Genomic DNA, 21045 nt, shown 5'->3' on the forward strand with positions numbered 1-21045 from the left:
CTCGTCTACTACTGTTTCTTTTCAAGGACGTTTGCTAACTCTCTCGGTACTCTCTCTTTGGAACGATTTTGCAAAATGACAAGATCTGTTCTAGAGTGTTTTCCCCATAGCTGACAGTTTTTGTTTATGCAAGACACCACTTGCATAGGTTTGTCGATGATAGTTGTAGCAGATCATAAACGGATCTGAATATGTTGTGGTTCCATCCGTCAGATTTTGTCTCATTTTAGGGGAATGTACAGTCATCTTGTACAAATGTGGACGAAAATGTAAACATTTCTTGTAAAAAACTTATTTGAACCAAAAACTGATCAAAACTATTGTAAAAAAAAAAACACGGTACCGGTAAATATGAGGGTTAACATGTAAATGTGCATGCCATACAAGTGCAGAGTAATACTTCCTAAATCACTTAGAACTAAACAGCTGCAGGCTTAAAATCTGAAGAAAAAACATGAAAGGGGTTTATTGATGTCCACTCTACAACCATTTATTGAAAAAAGGTTAAATCTTGCACATTAATGCTGTAGCTTTGTCTCAAAATTGTACCCTTTTTTATTTTGTAAATTTAGAATGCAAAACATATAATGTTTTTAAAAAATTTCCATGCATGTTTTGAAGACTGAACCGGGTATTACAAATAAATCTGACAACTTCAGTTTTATTTACGGTAGAACAATAATAGGTTTTTAATGATATTCAAAGTATTGCACAAATACATTACATATAACAAAAATAAACAAATACATGTGTGCAAAATTATCTCCTTGTGATGAGACTCTTCCACCATATAGATAATTCAATTGAATTACAAATTTAAATATCCAACAAATTGAACTTAACATATATTATTGACTAGAAGCCTAAATTCTGGGAGAAATGAATTCTGTCCTTAACATATTTGATTGTCAAGCTATTTATGTCACTGGACAAAAGTAGAGGAGCTTAATTCTGATCCTAAACTAGAATATGCATTTTACATACAATATCCATGTCATTCTTAGAGGCATTTTCAAAAGTCAGTTCATTTTGATCTCAGATGCATCAACATATATATGAAAACGAAAGTGTCCATTTCTCTGAACATTAAGTTTAAAAAGTTGAAGAAAAACAAGTTAAGCTCATTAAGCTAAGTTAAAACTTCTTTTCAAACTATAAATGAGTTTCTTTTAAATTAATAAGCAATCACATTTACAGAAATAATAGAATATCAATATCAAGCAGACATATCAAATAGTTTGTCGACCACTTCAGCTACATCTTGCACAGAGTATTTAATGTATTTCTCTGGATTTTTGGTAAAATTCAGCCGTTTAAATTTGTCCAAAAACATTCTGAAAGCAGGAATGATAAAGTCTTTGTTGTCCTTTTTCATTTGTTCACGTAATTCTGGATCTGGAATAGCATATCCTTTCTGAATTTTGAGAATGTCTTCCAACTCCTTGTTGAATCCCTGAAGGATTATGAGAGAATATGGATAAGAAAAAGGAACAATTAGTGGTATACAACTGTTTAGTGAACTATTGACTGATAGAATTCAATATTACATGAAATAATGTGGCATAAATTTATTGTCAAAAATCCACATGTATTCTTAAAATACTCACAGAAAACTTATCTTTGATATTCTGTTTTTCCTTGTCTTTCAGCTGAAAAATTAACCAATATTTACCTCACTCTTGCACAAATCCATTTCTTGCTTAATTTCTTTTGAAGTACATGTATTACAATGAGCTTTTCAAATTGAATTGTTACTGTTATAATTAAACTTAAGTAGCTCATAGTTGATATTTTAAATACCTTGTACAATGATATACATTGTATCATAGCGATTTTGAGGTCTAAACCAGTGTCACCTTTTGACAGTTAAATCACAATCAAATAACTTGAATGCTTTTCTCGGTCCCTTGAGTTTAAGGTAACAATTATTTCATAACATTTTTATTATTTAATAGATGTATGCCACAATATAATACAAAGTATGATATACTAGTAAACTTCCTTTTATATAATGTATACTTTGGTAGAAAATAATGAAATTTTTTTATTCTAGATAATTGAAGTTTTTTTTTTATTCTGAAACACATAAGAAAATTCATGCAGAAGTTCTTATTTGTATAGAATTATGTTATATGCTAGTTTAATCACAATATTGGAATACTGTAAACAAACTATTATTCCCCACAACTATATATAATGAATTACACAAAATGGTTCACAGCCATGCGCTGATCCAGAAAATTTTTCCAGGGGGGGTCCGAGGGATAATTGTGTTTGCCGGGGGGTGGGGGGGGGGGGGGGTGGGTTTAAGGGGCAGATTTGCGATAATTTTACTATGTAAACTTAATAAATTTTCATTTTCTGGGGGGGGGGTGTTCGGACTACACCAACCCCTCCTCTAGATCCGCGCATGAGAGCAGCTAATTTTTGCAACCAAGCCTTATCAACTCATATTTTTTTATTACAACTATACTGCAAGAAATACTCATGACAATTAGGCTCTCGTGAATCTCACGAAAAAAATTTTGCAAGTGAATAAAAGTTAATTTACAGTTATATGTATGCTGTAAATTCAGTCAAGATTATAAATTGGAAGAAGTCAAGATGAGACGCATGTATTGAAAATACAGTCATATGTACTTTATCAGTATATGTATCAATACACTGGGCAACTGGCGATCTTAACAGGTTAAGATAACTTCTACAATTTTCGTCTCAGGAGAGTATGGTATATGCATATAGTTCATCTAATTTGAATTTGCGTTTCACAGCCATTACTTACATGTATCTCTTGCACCTAACATTCCAAAGTTCACAAAAACAAATAGGATGTTTAAAAGATCAAATAAACATGGCACACTAGTATAAAATAGTCATTTAATATACTTGAAATATCAGAAAAAAATATTTGGCAATCAAATTAGATCCACATTTCTGAAATATATAAAATTAGGTTAATATACTCATATTAAACATGGCCTGAATTTTGGGACTGATTCTGACCCTGCCCTCCTCACCTTGCTGTTTTCCATGGCCTGGATTCTCTGCTGAGATATTGGTTCATGAACTTCTGTAATATAATGCATCACTCGGCTCCAACTGCAACATAACAATTATCAGTGGTTAATATGTAAAATTCATTTCAAAATCTCACATAATTTATGTATAAATGTAGTGATCATTATGATAGTATTCTTTAAAAATTCAATATTCAATATCAGACAATTTTGTACACATATGATTTGCAATAAATGCATGAAGAAATATTTGAACAATAAGTGATGTCCAACCTCTCTGAGTAAAGCTTTTTCTGTTCGTTAATTCGGTCCTCATAGAATTGTCCTACATCTTTATTCCAAGTATGGATGAGATCCAATAAACCAGATCTACAAAAAAAATAATACTCCTACATAAAGAACAATACTCAATAGAGTTAAACTATTTGAATTTTTAATCTCTAGAATAAATTGTTAACAATTTGAAAGGGTTACTACATGTATTTGCATAAAAACAACCCGTACAAAAATCATTCAACTAAACAAGATGTCAGTACTATTCATTGGAGAATAGTTAACAGGCTAAGGTACCTACCTTTTGAGTGACTTTAGTATGTAGTGATAATTATTCAGCATAAAGACTGGTCGCAAGGTCGGGTCACTGTAAGTCTCCGCCTTTATGGTCAAGTTCAGACCCAGCGCTGACAAGGTTTTAGCTTGAAAAAACAAGAATATGAATAATAAATTCAAGCACATAAATCAAACATGTCCAGAAACGGAGCTAATATCAATAACTTATTTGAACCTCAATACAAATAGTTGTTCTATCTCCTTTGTACAGAGATCATGGACTCACTGATATAATCTGCCAGTCTCATTTTACTCTTCTTGGGGTCCACAGCCTCGGAGGGAGCTGCCTGTTCTCCTGATTAAAGAAATAGCAGCTTTAATCAAACATATAACAAACATTACACATTAGTAAATGTATACATCCCGGTAGGTCAGAGTTATCTTATACTTTGATTTCTTATAGCTTCAGACTTGAACTTGTATACATGAATATGTAAAGTTTGAATGAGTGGAGAATTAATGATCACTCTATTAATTTATGTGATCTGTACATATATTTAGTATACACACCGTGAAGAAGTAACATGGCACCGGCTGTGTCTGCATAATCTTGTAGAGGCTCCAAGAAAATGATGGTCTGCAATGTTCATACAAGTCACACTGCACAGTAGATCAACTTTCTCATATCTTGTATTATAAACTATTATTTATGTAAGAATTCAGTCTAAAACACATGTCTTTTGGTAAACTTGAACATACATTTATGGTCAATCAGAAATTCTCTTGTTCTCTTCATTTAGAAGGTATTTTCTTCTCTTTAACATTGATAGATACGTAATGACTCAGGCATCAGCTAAATGTTGTTTCTGATCAAAATGATAGACTTCACAATGACAACACTCTACTGAACTGTGTTATTACCCTGTTGGTTAATTCATGCACTGTTCCATCCTTTGGCATGGATGCCTTCTCTGGATCAGTCTGCAAAACAAATTGTCAAAAAAGGAAGAATACCTAAAGATATAAGAACATTTTCATTATAAAGTCTACTCATTCCAATGTTAGAACTCACTAACCTTTATGCTAAGAGCAAATTCTTCTAAAGCTTTGGCAGCCTGCAAAACAAAACAATGATGTACATGTACTTTACTGCTAAGTGATGCTACTTAAAAAAGAGTTTTAAACCTGAATGGAACGCTATATAAAATGAACTCACAGTACTGCCTAGTGTTGACAACAGGGAAGTCAGTTTGGCCCTTGTAGGTGTGGCACATCCCTGAAAATTGAAAGGAATAATAAATAAATAAATAAGTAGTACTGTATGTTTTTTTCTTGGTTGCCATTTTAAAACTACTCATCTAAATTTAGGAGTGCTTAGTAATTATCAGTTGAACTTCATCAATAAACTATACCTCTAGAGTCAAATCAAATTCTGGTTTGATGGACCTTAGATGTTTGAGAACTGGGAACACAGACAGGACGTTGATGAAGTCATGCTTGGCGATGCTTTTCTTGGCATTAACTGCCAGCAACTGAAAATAAATGATTATCTTACTGCCAAAAATCACGAAATTTTATGAAGAAATTACTTGAAAGACACCGATGAGGATAAATTCTAATACCTCTCCATTTTTTATGACAGAGTCCAAACCTTCCTGAATAATGTTATCAAACACACTTCTGTGGTGCTTGTCAGCAATTATTCCCGACATCAACTGAGCTTCACTCTGAAAGAACAGCAAAGGTTACCATGTAATTGACAGAGTTCAAAGAAGAGGAGACATCAATACATCTGGCAGTACCTGAATGTAGAGAGCTCTCTTACCTGTATAAGTTTAAGAAGGGCAGACAACTCAGTGATGTAAATGTCCACTTCAACATCCAGATTTTCTTCCTTTGGTAACTCAGCATGAGAACCCTGTCTTTTGTTTCCTGAAATATCATTAAATAAATTCTTGAATATTCATGTAATTGTCATGAAATCGTAATATGCAATGCATTAATAGAATATGATGTGAGATATCATTGTGCATGTATTTCCTTACCTTTGTATTGTGTATGACTTACATGTATGGTATTAATACCTTTGATCAATATAACTCACCAGGGTCAAAAGGGGATTGCATCAGTGTTATGACTGCCCGTCGTTTAAAGGAATGACTGCAGGGACAAACGAACAAAAAGATATTTATGATTTCAGCTTATAAACTCAATATATACTAGTACGGGTATTTAATATTCATCAGTTACTCAAGGGCTTTAGGTGTATTGTAAAGGGGTTAACAATATTTATTTTTGTTTGAAGTTTGTGGGTTGGATATTCTAGTTTGCAATTCAAAATTTGTGCATAAATCTCCACCTTTCCATTTATTTTGCATTAAAACTATGCTTGGGAGTAATGCTTTAGGTGTGTAAATCACATAACTAAGTCAAAGTAACACTTACTGTACAGATAACAATATCTGTACCTGTACTTTGAAATTAGTTTATAAAACATCAATATAAAATAGCTTTTTTTTCTCTGCTTATTAGAAAAATATTTTGATATATAATGAATTTAATTAATTCTCAAAGTATAGGCACAAGCAAAGTGGTAAGAAGCTAGAAAACTTACCACTAATCTGAACAAAGTTAGGATAGAGCCATCAAAAAGGGTAAAAAGTTTTTCAGTTTAAATGTATTCAAGGGTTTAATATACAGACTAATAGACAGTTTTGTCTTTTAATAGAAATTTTTTATGACTTGTTAGGATAAAGAAAAGCTAAGCAGTATAAATGCTACGTTTTTTCTGTAATTTTAACTTTTACCGGTATATAAAAAAAGGGTTGGGAGTTTTTCTTCTTACATGGAGACTACATTTTCATTGGGACATGTACATAAGATACCCTAAAGGTAATAATTTTTTGTACTGTGCAGGATGTAAGTTTAGATAGCATCTATAAGTTAATTTAAAAGCCATTAAAGGCAAAATTCTTTCAATACCAATACCTGAGATGCCTTTTAATTGCTTCACTAAAATCAATAATTTGAAATATCACGTGTTAATTTGTCATCTTAAAAATATTACAAAACCTAAAATCACTTGATTATAGGACAAACACTTGTATACAAAATTCTAGCTAATGGAAATATTTAAAAAAATACATACTAGACATTGTTGAGATGGTGACAATCTCAAAGGACTTAAACAACGGAAAATAAAAGAAAAGCAGTTTCGAGGATTTTGCTTTTACAATGACATATGGCTTAAAAATTTTCAGGTTGGCATAAAACTTTAAGTCAAACTTACCAACCGGCATTATTTAGGTTTAATATAAGCAAGATTAAGCCAATGGGAAATAATCTTTGGTCTAAAACTGGAGATCTTTACCATAAAGCTCTATTCATGTGAAGTATGAGCCAGAAGGGCTAAGGATAGAGTAAAAATGCTTTGAAATGTTTTTTGGCTTGGTCTAATATGACCTTGACCCTTGACCTAGATATGTCATTCAAGATTTCACATTTATTGACCAAAGGCACTCTGTAAGTGTTAAGTATGAGCCAGATTGGACTGAGGGAAGAGAATATCTGATCCAGACAAAGATTTTTCACATAATTCTGCTATGCCCTTAACCTTTGACCTAGAAACTCTGTTTAAGGTCCTTGCACATCCTTTACCAATAGGCACTCTGTGGGTAAAGTTTAAGCCAGATTGGGCCAAAGGGAAAAAAGACACTTTCTAGACAAGTAATCTGGATGAATAGATGGATGGAAGGACAGACAAACTAAACACCTTAAGCCCCCCTCAGAGTGGAGTCCAAATTGTTGTTCCTCTAAATAAACGATCATTCCAATTAACAAAAAATTATGCGGTATGTTTTCATTTTATATAATCATTGAAAGAAAGTGATTCAGACCATACAGATTTGTGATGTTTTAAAACAAGCTTACGCCATTTTTCTGACACTCTTCCGGGCTGGCGTATCCTTGGACGTTTTTCCTTTACCCCCCTGCAAAGACACACACTTATAAAATGACACACTCAAATAATGATTGCATGAAAACATAATATATGTACATTACTCCATAAGTATTAAGAAAGCAATTACAGAATATATTCAAACTGATTTATTGATTTGCAGAACAATATTGGGTGTCTTAAAATTCTTGGAAAAGTTTTTTTAAAAATATGAAATATCTGAGAATGAAATACCTCAGGTATACAAATGTAGATATCAATTTTCAGTACTCTTTGACAGAATTAAAGTACCATAGAACACTACATTTGAGATATTTGATATTTTTTTTGATATTTTTCTGATCAGTTAAATATAAGGGTGAAAATATTTATCCTTAGTTTCTCAGGCCAAACATTGGAAAATCAAATGCTGAAAGCACGGTTTTTAACTTAAGCTTTATTTCCATTTCCTAATTAATATTAAAAGGGGAATAACTTGGCATAATATTTAAACTAAAACTTCATTTTTTAGGGGGCAAAAGAAATTTCTGCTCGGACGCCAAGCATGGCTACAGAACCAAAGTAGTTGAGATTTCAATGTTCAGAGTACCAACATATTTTAGTATACAGAATATATAGCTAGTAGGTCTCAATATGAATAAAGATAATTATGTGTACATACAGCAGCTGGTGAATTGGCCATAGAGAACAGAGAGATTGAACTGTTTCCTGTTGATGTCTTCATGTGATCTTTTAATCTGTAATAATAAGCACTAAATCATATATGACTCATTCATTATTTAACAGAAAAAAACCCCAATGCATTTATTGTCAGCCCCTGTCTGTCTAATATTTTCTACTCTAACTTGACTTATTTTAGCACACTGATTGCTTTACAAATTTTATTGTATGGGAGACTGTTAAAATACTTTTTTGTAACTTTGATGCACTTTTACATTTCATTACTTTCAATACCCCAGTATGTTTATAAATTCTGAATGCTTATATATTTTTTACCCCTGTAGAGATTTGATGAGCATGGAGGAGCGTGATCTGGTGTAGTCCTTCATATACTCTGTGTTCTTCGTGTTATTGAATAGCCACGTGGAGATCAGACTGAGCTCAGTCAGAATTTTCTCTGGCAAGTGTTCCAACTGAATATCATCTGAACCTTGAAGTTCTGAATACAAAAACATTGGTCATTTTCATTCAATCAGGAAAAAAATCTTGCAAAACACTTTCAGTTTGTAATAAGTTAAATATTTTGCATTAAGTGGAGGAATGCATTACCCTCATCAGTTGAAATCATGTCCAGTACCATGACGGGGGGCACAGGCCTACAATGTCTGCCCAGCAAGGTTCGGAACTCTATAACTAATGCCTCTTTTCCATCATCATACACACGGATCTGAAAACATTATAGGTCATAACAGTATCTGAAGTAAGGTTAGTTTCACAGTAGAATAAGCATGCATGAAAAAAAAGGAAGAGCTGGTAACAACATTTTGCTGTGAATACTACCCGGTATTTAAACAAGTTAAAAATGTTAGACTTGACGCATTAATATTCAAGTTAAGGCTAGTTTGTGCTATCAAGAAGCAATACAATGGAAAGAGCTATAAGGATTAACTGTCAGATTTTGAGGATTTGAGATGGTAATCAATTGTAACAAGTTATAATTTTTGGTGTAAATGCCAAAATACCAAAGTATAAATCAATTTATCAACATGGAAAATCCAAAACACTGACTTCTTAGATAAATATGTATTTCTTACCACATCTGTGAGTTCCAGGCTGGTTGGGTTGTGTTTGTTGAAGTAGTTATGAGCCTGAACAAGTCTGTCCATAATCGATAAATATTTTTCTAGACCACAATTGTGGGGTCTAAAATAGATAAAATGAAAATCTCTTGGAAAAACAGTGTGATAGAATATGAGATGATTTTTTTAATGCAAAATTTAAAGTAACATGATCAATAATAAACTGAATGTGAACCCTTCTTTAATGAATTCTTCCACTTCTTTGCCGACATGATAATATCCCAATACATTATCCAAAGTCACCATTGTCTTTTCAATATCTGTTAATACTCATAAGGATTTTTTAAAAGAAATACATGAAATATATAAAACAATTGCATGAGGGATTAAAAAAAAAAATTGTAAGGAAAAATAAATTTCAAAAAATCTTTAAAAATTGAAAATGTAAAAGCAGTAAGCATCAAAAAGTGTACTGGTTAAGTAAAAAAAACCATATTTGGCAATATTGTTACTTATGTCTTCAATGTTCTGTTGTAAACAAATTATGGACGATTTGCATTAAAATGTCATAAAAACTGGTAGATTTATTTTAAATTGTGCTAATCAACGCTAAAGAATTTCAATTCAATAAATCAGAATTTGATTAACTGTAGGATTATGGGTTCGAATTTGGATGGAGATACCTGTATTCATGTGGTAAACATAATGAAGAATTTTGATTGAGAAAAAAAATTCTAGAAGAGTGTGTGGAATGCAACAAAACTATTTCCATCAGGATGAACTGCTAGTTTTAACTAGGAGTTACCTCTAGAGATACCTCTAGAGGTTCTACTTTTATACTATTAAGTTTTTCAGAGCATTCTAAATACTGGAAATTATTGACAGATGTCCGCATCTAAAATATCATGATAATGAATGAATACTAAGCATGTGACCTTTGTCACAATATATGAATAGACAGAAGGATCAAACTTTGCACAAAATTTTTAGTTGGAATTTTATTGTGAATTGTGTTAGATTTTATTGGCTTTGCCCTTCAAAGAGTCGAACCATAAAAAATATTAAACTGTAAACCTGTTATTTGGACAGAATGCCTATCAATTAAAATTTTTAATATCAGGAACTTCTACGAAATTTTTCACTGAATTCAAATTAATCATGGGTTTTGACATTAGCATTAGGCTTGAGATTTTCTTTTTTAAGGTGATGCCAGCTATAGGATACTTTCTTGTCTTCTCCTCAACATCTCAGTCTCATTGTACACAGGTTCTACGGTGTTTTCCAATTTCCGGAGTCGGTTTTCAAAACTTTGTAGAATAGTCAACATGTTGGTTGTGTTTGTGTTGCTTTTGTTTAGGGCCTCATTTAGATTCAGCAAATTGTTCTTTTCCTATAAAACACATAGATAGTGATACATGTACATATCCCCGAGTACCCAAACTCCGTCACCTTAAGCAGAAAACCTCCCGCGTTTCTCTGTAAATTATTTTTTGTGGTTTTTATCATTTGCAATCACTAAATATAATCTGAAACAATATAATTTATAAAATTATTAACAAAAATATTTTTATTTTTATTCAAATAAGCTCTCTGAATACGACGTTTATCACGGGTGCTTATTATATCTTATGAACCTAACTCCGTCACCCACATGCTCTATGATATGGCACGGAATGAAGACACATTAACAATTTATAGTCTGTCCCAAGATATTTATGCAGCACATTTGGACGATTTTTCATAAAAATACACTTACCTGTGAAAGAAGTGCAATTGAAATAGTTGAAAGGGATATTTCCAAGATAATTTCATTGACACATTATCATCTTTCACTCGGAAAAATTCACAGGAACGAAAACAGATTCCTTACGGAGATTTATAATGGGGAATGTTTACATCTTTTCTCCATTCGGAATACACTCGGAATACATCGCGCAATATTTTAACGTTATCATCCGGGCTTGCTGCAATACAAAATCTCCGTAGACATCACATTTTTTAGCATTGTATTGGAACCTGATAAGCTAACAGGGGCGTTTTGACTGAGAAATCTTGGAAATTTTTCATACTTTTGAATGAACAACGTTTGAATCCTGAGGTATTTATAAATATCAATCAATTAAGCCAAATGTGAATCCAAAATATCTTTGGACAGAGTATAGTTAACACTCCATTTGTATCTAGGCCAAGTTATATTAAGTAAAATGGTGCATACAACTTAAATTGTATTTAATTTCATTGAAATGAAATGATCGCCAAAATAAAAAATGGGTCCGTGTAACAACAATCACAATGGCCTTTTCAGAATGTATGGATGCCGTTTGATTTATGTCCTTTCATATTTCAAATATTTTATATCATTAATTAATATATTACTTATTATATTATTTATTTATTACATTTTTAGAAATGTAGCATATTCTAAATAGCGACATACCGGAGATATCTATACCCTATATAAGTCAAAGGTATCGGCATGAGCGATTTGACGTTATCATCAAGAGTAGTGCATAAAGGTTATTGCGGACTGAAAAAAATGTATTAATTACCTTAATCAAAAATGTATTACATGTGAAATGTTTCATCTTGACCTCTTTTAAAATGGTTGACTACCGTAAATGGTCGAATGGGCCCGCATGTCAGAAATACCGATATTTTAGTGCACATGTGAAAAAGTTTTAGCTGATTTCACTCAATTGATGGTGCATAAAACGAACAAGGTTTAATTCTGTTATTTTTTGACACATTCTTAAATTTAACCGTTGCAAATTGTTGGCATTTGATTAAAGATTTTTTACATGTAAGTGACGAAAGTGACGGAGTTAGGGGGCTATGCGATACACCTGTACACAGATCTTTAGTTTACATGATACTGTAATTTATCTTACTTGATATACTTTTTGCTTACCCTTTCAAGTTTGTTATCAATATCTGCTTTCTGGATACTTGTTGCACTCATTTTTTGTGATTCAAATAAGTCAACTGTCAAGTATTTTTTTCCTCATACACCCTAAATAATTTTGTCAATGTCAAACCTAATTATACATTTCCCAATTAATATTGTATTTGATGAAGCGTTTAAGAGATCACCTACAGTGTTCGTATGTCGCAAAACAAAACAGTACTTTACTTGAATTTAATATTGCAAATTACAGGGTTTCAGTTAGAAAGGAAATAAAATGAGAATTTCGTTTTCGCCAAATGATGCATTAATCCAAAGTAAACGTAGCATTTGAAACGACGTTATAAACAAACAAAAGTCGTAAAATTCAGTTCCGAACACTTTCTGGCAATGTGCATAAATGAAAGCTTGCGTAGTGAAACTGAAGCAAAAATTTACAAACTAGGAGCAAAATGCAACGAAGTTGAGGCTTGATTTACAGCAAAATACCATAAAACACATTTTCTTATTCGTTTATTTTCGGTTTACAAAATCAGAAAGATGGGACGAAGGTCAATCAACACCACCAAGAGTGGGAAATTCATGAACCCCACTGACCAAGCCAGTAAGTTCAAACACACTTGACTTTTACAAACTCTGTATGCTTTACAATCCACTGTTTACAATTAAAACAGAAAGAGTAATAAGTTTTTAATGAAGCAAATATGAATTTTGTTGTTTTTGTCTTATACATTCTGAAAACTTTAGTATCCTTCCCACAGCTAGCCTGTTTATAAATATGTATGCAAATGGCCAAAATTTGAGATTCTTAGCTCCTATGTTAGGTCCTGCATTGGACATTGTTGGAGTTACAATTGTCTGATACCCTTCAAGCTTTGGTTTGTTTAGGTTTGGCTTAATAGGTATGCATTTAATATTGGGATTTTGAGATAATCATATCTGCAGACAAGACAAGAAGCTTATATTAAAAAAATAATAATGTAAACAGTAACTTGTTATATTTTTAAAAATATACAGTAAAACACGGTTATAGCGAACACGCTTATAATGAATTAACCCTTACAGCGAAGTGAATTTCATTCCCCAAGTCTCTATTTCATGTTGTAAACTTGACGGATATAACGAATTACGCTTATAAGGAAGTTAACTTACCCGTCCCTGGAACTTCGTTATAAGCGTGTTTTACTGTAGTATCAAAACTGCAAACATATTTTGATAGCAGACTATTGACACAACATGCATAACTCAATTTGTGTGCACACACCATTGTAGTTATATAACTATATTTTTCAAAATTGATAATATAGTGCTAAAATAATATTTTTTGTTGGTTGAAAAAAAAATGGACAAAATATCATGCATTCTGATCCTGAAATTGTATTTTACAGGAAAAGAAGCTAGGAAGAAGGAATTGAAAAAGGCAAGTTTACACTAAAAGTTTTGTTTCTTATTAATGTTTAGTCAAAATTTTTATTTTTCATTTGCATAAGAAATTTTTGAAAGAACTGTGAAAATCTAAGATGTTTTTTTTTTTTTCAGAATAAAAAACAGCGTATGATGGTTCGAACTGCAGTGCTCAAAGGAAAAGATCCTTTAAAGCTGTTACAAGAAATGGAAATAATCGATCAAATGGGTATGTGTGTGAATACATTATGTACAGCATTATATGTACATCATACTGATTTAGATTAAATGTGAAACTGTGTTTAAAATTGATATTATTTACCATTGGTCCAAAGAACAACATTTTTAGCCGAAACTTTATGGGTAGCAGGACCCCTTGAGTTATAATTTAAAATACCTCATTACACGTACTTTTATACTTATTTAGACACAACTTCACAACTTGGTGTTTTAAATGTTTTGTTAAAATGCTTCAAATTACTTGAATATCTTCATAGCTCAATAGTCAATGTATCGGACTTGTGAACCACAAAACATGAGTTGAAATCGGACTTTGGGTTTTGTTCTCATGAAATGAATTAAAATTTTGAAAATAATATTGTTTTATCCTTTTTTTGCCTATTTGACTTATATACTTCCTATCCATTATTTTATCCCTCATAATCAAATAATTTTCTGCTGATTTGAGAAACTATTTCAAGGTGTAGTGATGTAATGTGTCCTTCCATACGGATGTTGGTGCAAGGCCAACTTAATCCTTGGAAGTTCACAAACATTGTTGCGCTTTATTATGTTTAAATGTAAAAAAAAATTATATTGCAATAGTTAAGATTTTGTTTTTAATTGAATTGTTATTTTTGTAAGAAATGTAACAGTCAACTTATTTTAAATACCAAATAAATTGTTTTAGATTTGCTTTTTTTTATAAGAAATTTCTTGTATTCTTTAAATTGGCAGAATTTAATCCTATTGATGCACCAAAACTAAGTGAAAAGGTCTTGAAAGACAAAAGGAAAAAACTGAAGGAAACATTTCAGAGAGTTATAAAACTTTATGTAAGTATTGTGCACACTTTTTTGTAATCCTTTATTTTTATATATTTACCATATACATTTGTATATGAATCCTCCATTATTATTGATATTTTTTTCAGGAAAAAGAAAACCCAGATTTAGCCAAAGATTTACAAAAGCAAGAAGTGGAATATGACAGAAAAAGAGAAAAACTTCAAGTCTTTTATGGTACATATTTATCTAAGGTTGTTTCACAATTATTGTATTTTTGAAAATTTACTCCTCAGGCATTTACAGCAGACCTGTCTTTGTATCACAAAAGATGGATTTAGGTACTAAACATCTGATGAACACAAGAAAAGAACATTTATTAATGTAATCATGCATTTTGTTGTTTTATTTCAGAACAAGTGAAGAATGCAGAGAGAGTAAAATTAGACCAGATTCCTTTGCCAGCATTACCGCAGCAGGATACATGTAGGTTGAAGTTGTTTATTGAATGAAGCTTGTTAATGTACTTGTTTTATGATAAGTCAGAATTAAGAGGATCTGTCCAAATTATATATCATTACTTGTCAGTCAATCATTATAAATTTACTGTAGTTAAGATTGAATTTGTTTCTTTATAATCATTATATGTACATGTAAGAAGCAGAATCCAATGAAATTTGGAATGATTTTTTATGGAACATAATTCTGTGAAATTATAACCATAATTTCATTGCACAGTGTGCGAAATTAACGGTAGACCGATAGACAAAATCTATAGAAAATACGCCCTGTCTATAGTAACTCAAATATTTGTAGACCAACTTGTCTATAGAACGAACGCAGTCTGTCGTCAAGTCGATTGAACGTTTTACTCAATACCTTTTTAAATACACTGCGATAAGAAGCAGAATGTAATTGCCATGTGCTATTTAAAAGTAAAAAACAATATTCATAGCATGTCATTTTTTGACAAACTGAAGTATTCACAAGGTGCTAGACCTGGGAAGAAAAAAAACCCAGAATAGTCATACACCATTCTAGTTTTCGCATTCGTGAACCCTGATTGCACACCTGACCGACGTTCAGTTTTCCTTACGTTGTCTTGGATTCTGCGCTTTTGTTTCCTTTTGTATTGTGTTATCTACAGTATCCAAGGGAATAGGGTATTTTATATATCTATTTTCCTTTACTTTATCGGAGTTTATTTGATTGGTATTACAAAATAATCATTACAAGGCAATGTCACTGTGTGTGGGTTTAGAACCAGGCACCCTTCACCATGTCTTATAGTAAGAGTTCCTATTGTGTTGTGAAGTACCTGGTTATTTCACCATGTTCACCCTAAATAAAATTACAATATAAATAAAGAATAATATTTTTTGTTGTTTTTGGTCTATAGGAAATCAGTCAGGTCTATAGATTTTGAAAATGTTGTAGACCGATTGTCTATAGTACAAAAAAGTTAATTTCGCACACTGTTGCATAACATTGATTTGTAAATGTATGTCCTGTTAACAATTATGAAGATCAATGAAGCTCATACACTGTCAAAAATAATTTTTCTTATATATTCTGAGTTATCCTGTTTGTTTCAGCTACTTCAATGATACCTTTACCAAGTGATATACCCCTTCCGATGGGCCAGGATAGACCACATGGCATACTCAAGAAATCAGCTTATGAGTGAGTGTTCTGTATCATCCAGATAAGATTTAGCCAAAATACCACAACTGTAGTGGGTACGAAATGAACAATGCCTGTCTCAATTATTGAATTCTTAATGTAAAATGGATTTTGTTTTATTAGATAACTTATGTTTGTCTTTGGGTGTTTCTAACAGAAAAAGTTTGTCTGGTTTTGACCTGGAGGCAGCGAGGCGACGCCCACCCCCCGGTCCACCCCCTGGCCCCCCTCCTGCTCTCAGTGACAGTGAGGATGAGGAAGAATACGACCCTGCCAAAGGTCTGAGCTGATATTTATAATCATTAACAAACTTTGTACTACTGTGGAATCATTAGATTTCGTGGTGGCTCAATTTTTGAGGAATTCGTTGGTATTTCTCAACCACGAATTAACATCCTCTACGAATTAATAAATTAGAGTAATAAAGTCATATTTCCTTTTGTAGGTATAAAAAAATACACGTAATTATGTCCCCAAGAACCTTCTAAAATTTCAGCAATCCACGAAAATTGGCCCCCACGAATTTCAATGAATCCACAGTATTAGGATCCCATAATACATACAGTCCTACAGTACTTGAAATTGAAGACACATTAACGTGTAGTATGAAGACAATTAGTTTAACAATCTTTGTTATGTTTTTCAGGTATTGAAGAAAATATAGGCACAGTTGATGTAGATGTTGAACATCCACATGATGTTTCAGATGATCGCATGGAAACAGAACATACTTCAGGTAGTTATGACAGAAGGATGCATGTATTTGAAAAATTTATTAATCCTGAAAAATTCCAGGCTGTATAATTTTAAACAAATGCTGTAAGGTCCATGTAAACATCTTTATAACTTGAACAGCAAATAGCAAACAGAAGAAAATAAGATTTATAGACGATGCATCAAGAAATCCAGATGAGGAAGAAAAGGACACAAGACTGAAATTTGCTCGACCTAAACCAGCAGGAGTTACTCCCCTTCAAGCAAAAATGTTGAAATTGGCTGGGCAGCAGGCTCCTATTAAGGAGAAAAAAGAGGCAAGACATTTTGAAAGAGATACTGCTTTATACATGTATGTGTGGTTATATACTAGTACACAGTCTTGGTGTGTTAATAGCCATCTCGTCCTTGATAATTAGTTGATGAATTTTTAAATGTTTTATCATGTTTTCATTCTTTAAATGTTTCACAGAGACAAGTAGAAAGTGATGATTCAGACTCTGATGATGAGAAGACAGAGGCACATCAGGAACAGTCAACACACCTGACTGAGGTGTCCTCAAGAGATGAAACAGAGGCAGCACAAGCCGGGAGACTGGTCCCTCCCGGACCCCCTCCTGGTGCCCCACCAGGCGCCCCTCCTGGAGCCCCTCCTGGTGTACCTCCAGGTCTGAATGATTGACATAAAATGAACATTAAGTTTTAATGCAAAATTAGGCTTTTACTTTGTCTTTTCTCTAGGTTTTTACTTTTTCTATCCTTAAACTATAGAAATGACATTTTTATTACCGGTAGATATATAATATTTTATTAGGTAAAAATATTGAATGCCAGATGCAAGTTGGGGAAATGATCTCCGACATTGATGGTTTTTTTTTCTATTATTAAATAGAGTAATTTTAATCTGCATTAAAAGGGAAAAGGCTCTGTTTTTAAAAGTTATGAATTATGTTGCTTAAAATTAAAAAAACAACAATCAATAAGTGATACTTTATGTATGTTGTTTGTTCTAATAGGTCCTCCCCCAGGTGTACCTCCCATGATGTTCAGACCTCCCCCACTGAGGGGTGGTCCTCCAGGAGCCCCACCCAGAATGTTACCCCCAGGGCCACCTCCTGGAAGACCCCAGGGGCTACCACCTGGTCCCCCGCCAGGGTTACCTCCCAACTTACAAATACCCGGGCAGAGAATGCCACCTGCTCCTCCAGGTAATATTTTTAAAAGTCTGATAGAAGTAATGAAAATTCATCCAAAAAACATTCTATATTAACTTATAATATTGTGGATTTTTCAAATATTGATTACAGATCACATATTTGGATGAGAGTCACTAATGACTATTCCCGATATATGACCCATCTTTTAGTTTTCATCTAGGACAGATAACTTTTATTGTAGTTTAACTGTAAAAGGAGAACTTTAATAAATTGAAACATACACGTATATGTAGAAATTGCATATTTTATTGTAGTTGTGTTCAACAATGATTATGATAAGTTGTATTATTTATTGTAGTACATACAAAGATGACGTAATTCCTCTATTCAAGATATATTTTAATGCGTGAGGTGATTTGACAAATTTTTGAAATAGAAATATTTGTATGAAATATTATAGGTGTACCTCCTCCAAGGATAATGAGGCCTCCGTCTGGTCCCCCAGGAGTTTTACCCCCAGGACTTCCTCCCCCTCCAGGGGTCGGGCCTAACCCTAATGTCCTCAGTGCTCCTCCCAGCATTATGAAGCCTCCTCGGAAATCAGGAGAAGAGGAGAAGAAAAACATGGCCACCATCGAGGCCAAACCTCAGATCAAGAATTTGTTGGGGGATGTGACAAGATTTATGCCTACTACTCTGAAAGTCAAGAGAGAAGGAAAGGATGCCAAGGGCAGGATAAAGATTCATTGTAAGTTTTTTTTAGATGTACATGTATTACATGTACTGATTTTTTACCACTTTTTGTGTAGCCTTATCAAATTGTGTTGAATGGCATATAGCTTAATACATGTTTTTAAATGTATCAATCCATTCTAATGTAAAATTGAAAAACAAATGTACTGGTAAGTGTTAGCAATTTAGTTTATTGGTTATATTTGTTTGACTTATATTTATGATCATAATCTTTTTTTTTTCACAGCACGAGAAGAGGAGAGGAGGCCACTAAGTTTGTCTCAGGTGGCAGCACCTACTGTGACGACAGTTCCCACAAAGACAAAGGACGATGCCTATGACCAGTTCATGAAGGAGATGTCAGACTTATTATAGTGCCAACAGAATCATTACCCGGTACAAGAATCTAGATCTTCTGACTTTAAAGGAAAACTGTGTACTAGTGTCAGGGTTTTCCTACAAAGATTTTCATTCATTTGGAGGATAACATCATTTTGAAGCAGACATTAACAATTTAAAATTGTGATCAATCATGAAATGTGTTTCTTATGCTTGTATTGCATTTTGAGATGATTTTAAAACAATCACAATGCTTGTACATGAATTTAAATGAACTTTGGAGTTACTGGAAATGGATTATTTCCCTTTGATTGCAAGTTGCACTGTAAATGAAATGCATTCAGAGATATTTATCATGTACATTATAAATGTATGATGTGTTTCATTAGAATCATTGTCTGCAGTGTTCATCAAGAAAACATGAGTTACATGTACATGTTTTAATGATTAGAACAATTGCAAGGAATTTGATTTAATTATTGACTTTGCTTATTTTTTTCCATATTATACAGTTGCTTCATTAACAACTGGATCAGTAACTGCATGAAACTTAACTTCATTTGGCGTTTCTCTGTGTTTTAGCAAAAACCATAGTCATGAATACCCTAGGTAATTAATTTTGAATTTTTCCAGAATTATGTTATGAAATACCGGGTAGTACAGAAAAGTCATTAAAGATGGTAGCTAATATTTATTTTACTTCATTTTGCCATATACCATTGATCAAAGCTTTCCCAGTGACATAATTTTTGCCTTTGTACACAATCTTAAACAAATATTTTGGGTGTTAAAGACTGGTTAATTTGACATAGAAATATTTGTGATGATGAGGTTCTTGCATAGCTCACTAAATTTTCTGGCAAGCCAATAAAATTTTCTTTAAAGTACTGAGTAGTTAGAATGCATTTTGCAAAAGCTTTTGTCATAGAACAGCAATGTGATAGATATGTCATTAAATATGATATAAATGGTATCAGGATTGTGAAAGTAATCAAAATCTCAGTTATTCATGAAATGCTCATCTAGTTTTTGGTTTCTACTTGAATTAGCAACAAGATAGGGGTACAATGTTGAATTGCATTATGATTTGTGTGTGTTATGATAAAACCTTAAGGAAATGTAAAAATTTCATGATCCTGGGGTCAGGTGTGGTGATAAAATTGACAATCAATTTTTTACTCTATCTGCACATTGATCTTAATATTCTCTGTTACTGCTCATAACCTGTATTTATCCAAATACAAATATTGTGACCTCACTTTATTGAACATATATCAAACAATCCTAGAATTTGCCTGAACATAGTTTCATTTCATATTCAGCAAGAGATTAAAGTTTGTGTACTCAGTTAAAATCTCTTGATCTGTAAGATCCACTTTTCATTAATGCCCTGTGGATTTCATCAAATTGCCAGTAAAACTGTTACAGTATATTTCACAGGTTTAAATAAATTAAGGTGTTTTTTTTAATCTGTACACAGAATGTTTGCATTGGCATGCATGTTTAAATCCGGCTTTGCACATTATTAAATAGACTTAATACATGTAGTAATATACTGTGAAATCAATAGAATTTTGTGGTGGCTTAGTTTTCCTGGATTTTGTGCATGAATGCTCCTCACCCAGGAAATTACATCCTCAGTTATAAAAGATGGAAATCATATCATTTTGTACATTTAAAATCACAAAATTACATCTTTCAAACCTTATAAGAATTATTGTCAATTCATAAAAATCAGCCTTTTCAAAAACAAATGATTCCTCTGCAGTTTGAAAAGTGTTTTCATGATATCTTTTGTAATGTGGTAGAAAAAATTCAGGTGAAGGTTGCTGTGAGTTAAAACATTT

At 32.5% G+C, this 21045-nt stretch overlaps 2 protein-coding genes across 3 annotated transcripts; one reads left to right on the plus strand and one right to left on the minus strand.

The window, feature by feature from the left end:
• Nucleotides 1-659: 659 nt before the first annotated feature.
• Nucleotides 660-12319, minus strand: LOC128167526 (exocyst complex component 7-like). 2 transcript variants are annotated; one of them, XM_052833310.1, is made up of 23 exons: nucleotides 12172-12319; nucleotides 10488-10653; nucleotides 9499-9583; nucleotides 9279-9387; nucleotides 8794-8911; nucleotides 8521-8683; nucleotides 8186-8261; nucleotides 7497-7555; nucleotides 6555-6578; nucleotides 5671-5726; nucleotides 5392-5498; nucleotides 5189-5293; nucleotides 4979-5098; nucleotides 4783-4842; nucleotides 4643-4681; nucleotides 4488-4547; nucleotides 4137-4203; nucleotides 3853-3921; nucleotides 3592-3712; nucleotides 3291-3386; nucleotides 3018-3099; nucleotides 1608-1649; nucleotides 660-1453 (listed from the first exon to the last, which is right to left on the minus strand). In XM_052833310.1, exons 1-23 carry the CDS (start codon nucleotides 12220-12222, stop codon nucleotides 1217-1219), a joined length of 2112 nt encoding a protein of 703 aa, XP_052689270.1. In that variant the 5' UTR covers nucleotides 12223-12319; the 3' UTR covers nucleotides 660-1216. The 2 variants fall into 2 exon arrangements, with proteins under 2 accessions (XP_052689270.1, XP_052689271.1); XM_052833311.1 differs by lacking the exon at nucleotides 6555-6578.
• Nucleotides 12320-12551: 232 nt separating this feature from the next.
• Nucleotides 12552-19674, plus strand: LOC128167528 (WW domain-binding protein 11-like). The gene is made up of 14 exons (XM_052833314.1): nucleotides 12552-12769; nucleotides 13554-13585; nucleotides 13705-13798; nucleotides 14527-14624; nucleotides 14723-14810; nucleotides 14988-15059; nucleotides 16169-16256; nucleotides 16414-16535; nucleotides 16903-16992; nucleotides 17112-17287; nucleotides 17443-17638; nucleotides 17987-18178; nucleotides 18588-18875; nucleotides 19107-19674. Exons 1-14 carry the CDS (start codon nucleotides 12706-12708, stop codon nucleotides 19232-19234), a joined length of 1728 nt encoding a protein of 575 aa, XP_052689274.1. The 5' UTR covers nucleotides 12552-12705; the 3' UTR covers nucleotides 19235-19674.
• Nucleotides 19675-21045: the final 1371 nt, after the last annotated feature.

The sequence above is a fragment of the Crassostrea angulata genome, chromosome 10 (assembly GCF_025612915.1).
Source record: "Crassostrea angulata isolate pt1a10 chromosome 10, ASM2561291v2, whole genome shotgun sequence".
Lineage (NCBI taxonomy): Eukaryota > Metazoa > Mollusca > Bivalvia > Ostreida > Ostreidae > Magallana > Magallana angulata.

What these genes read in the sequence shown, in the direction of transcription:
- LOC128167528 (XM_052833314.1), top strand. Translation starts at nt 12,706, where the DNA reads ATGGGACGAAGGTCAATCAACACCACCAAGAGTGGGAAATTCATGAAC. An exon ending in GAACCCCACTGACCAAGCCA is followed by an intron (nt 12,770 to 13,553) that starts GTAAGTTCAAAC and finishes TGTATTTTACAG; the next exon opens with GAAAAGAAGCTAGGAAGAAG. An exon ending in GGAAGAAGGAATTGAAAAAG is followed by an intron (nt 13,586 to 13,704) that starts GCAAGTTTACAC and finishes TTTTTTTTTCAG; the next exon opens with AATAAAAAACAGCGTATGAT.
- LOC128167526 (XM_052833310.1), bottom strand. Translation starts at nt 12,222, where the DNA reads ATGAGTGCAACAAGTATCCAGAAAGCAGATATTGATAACAAACTTGAA. An exon ending in AAGAGTGTCAGAAAAATGGC is followed by an intron (nt 6,579 to 7,496) that starts GTAAGCTTGTTT and finishes TATTGATTTTAG; the next exon opens with TGAAGCAATTAAAAGGCATC. An exon ending in GCAATCCCCTTTTGACCCTG is followed by an intron (nt 5,499 to 5,670) that starts GTGAGTTATATT and finishes ATGATATTTCAG; the next exon opens with GAAACAAAAGACAGGGTTCT.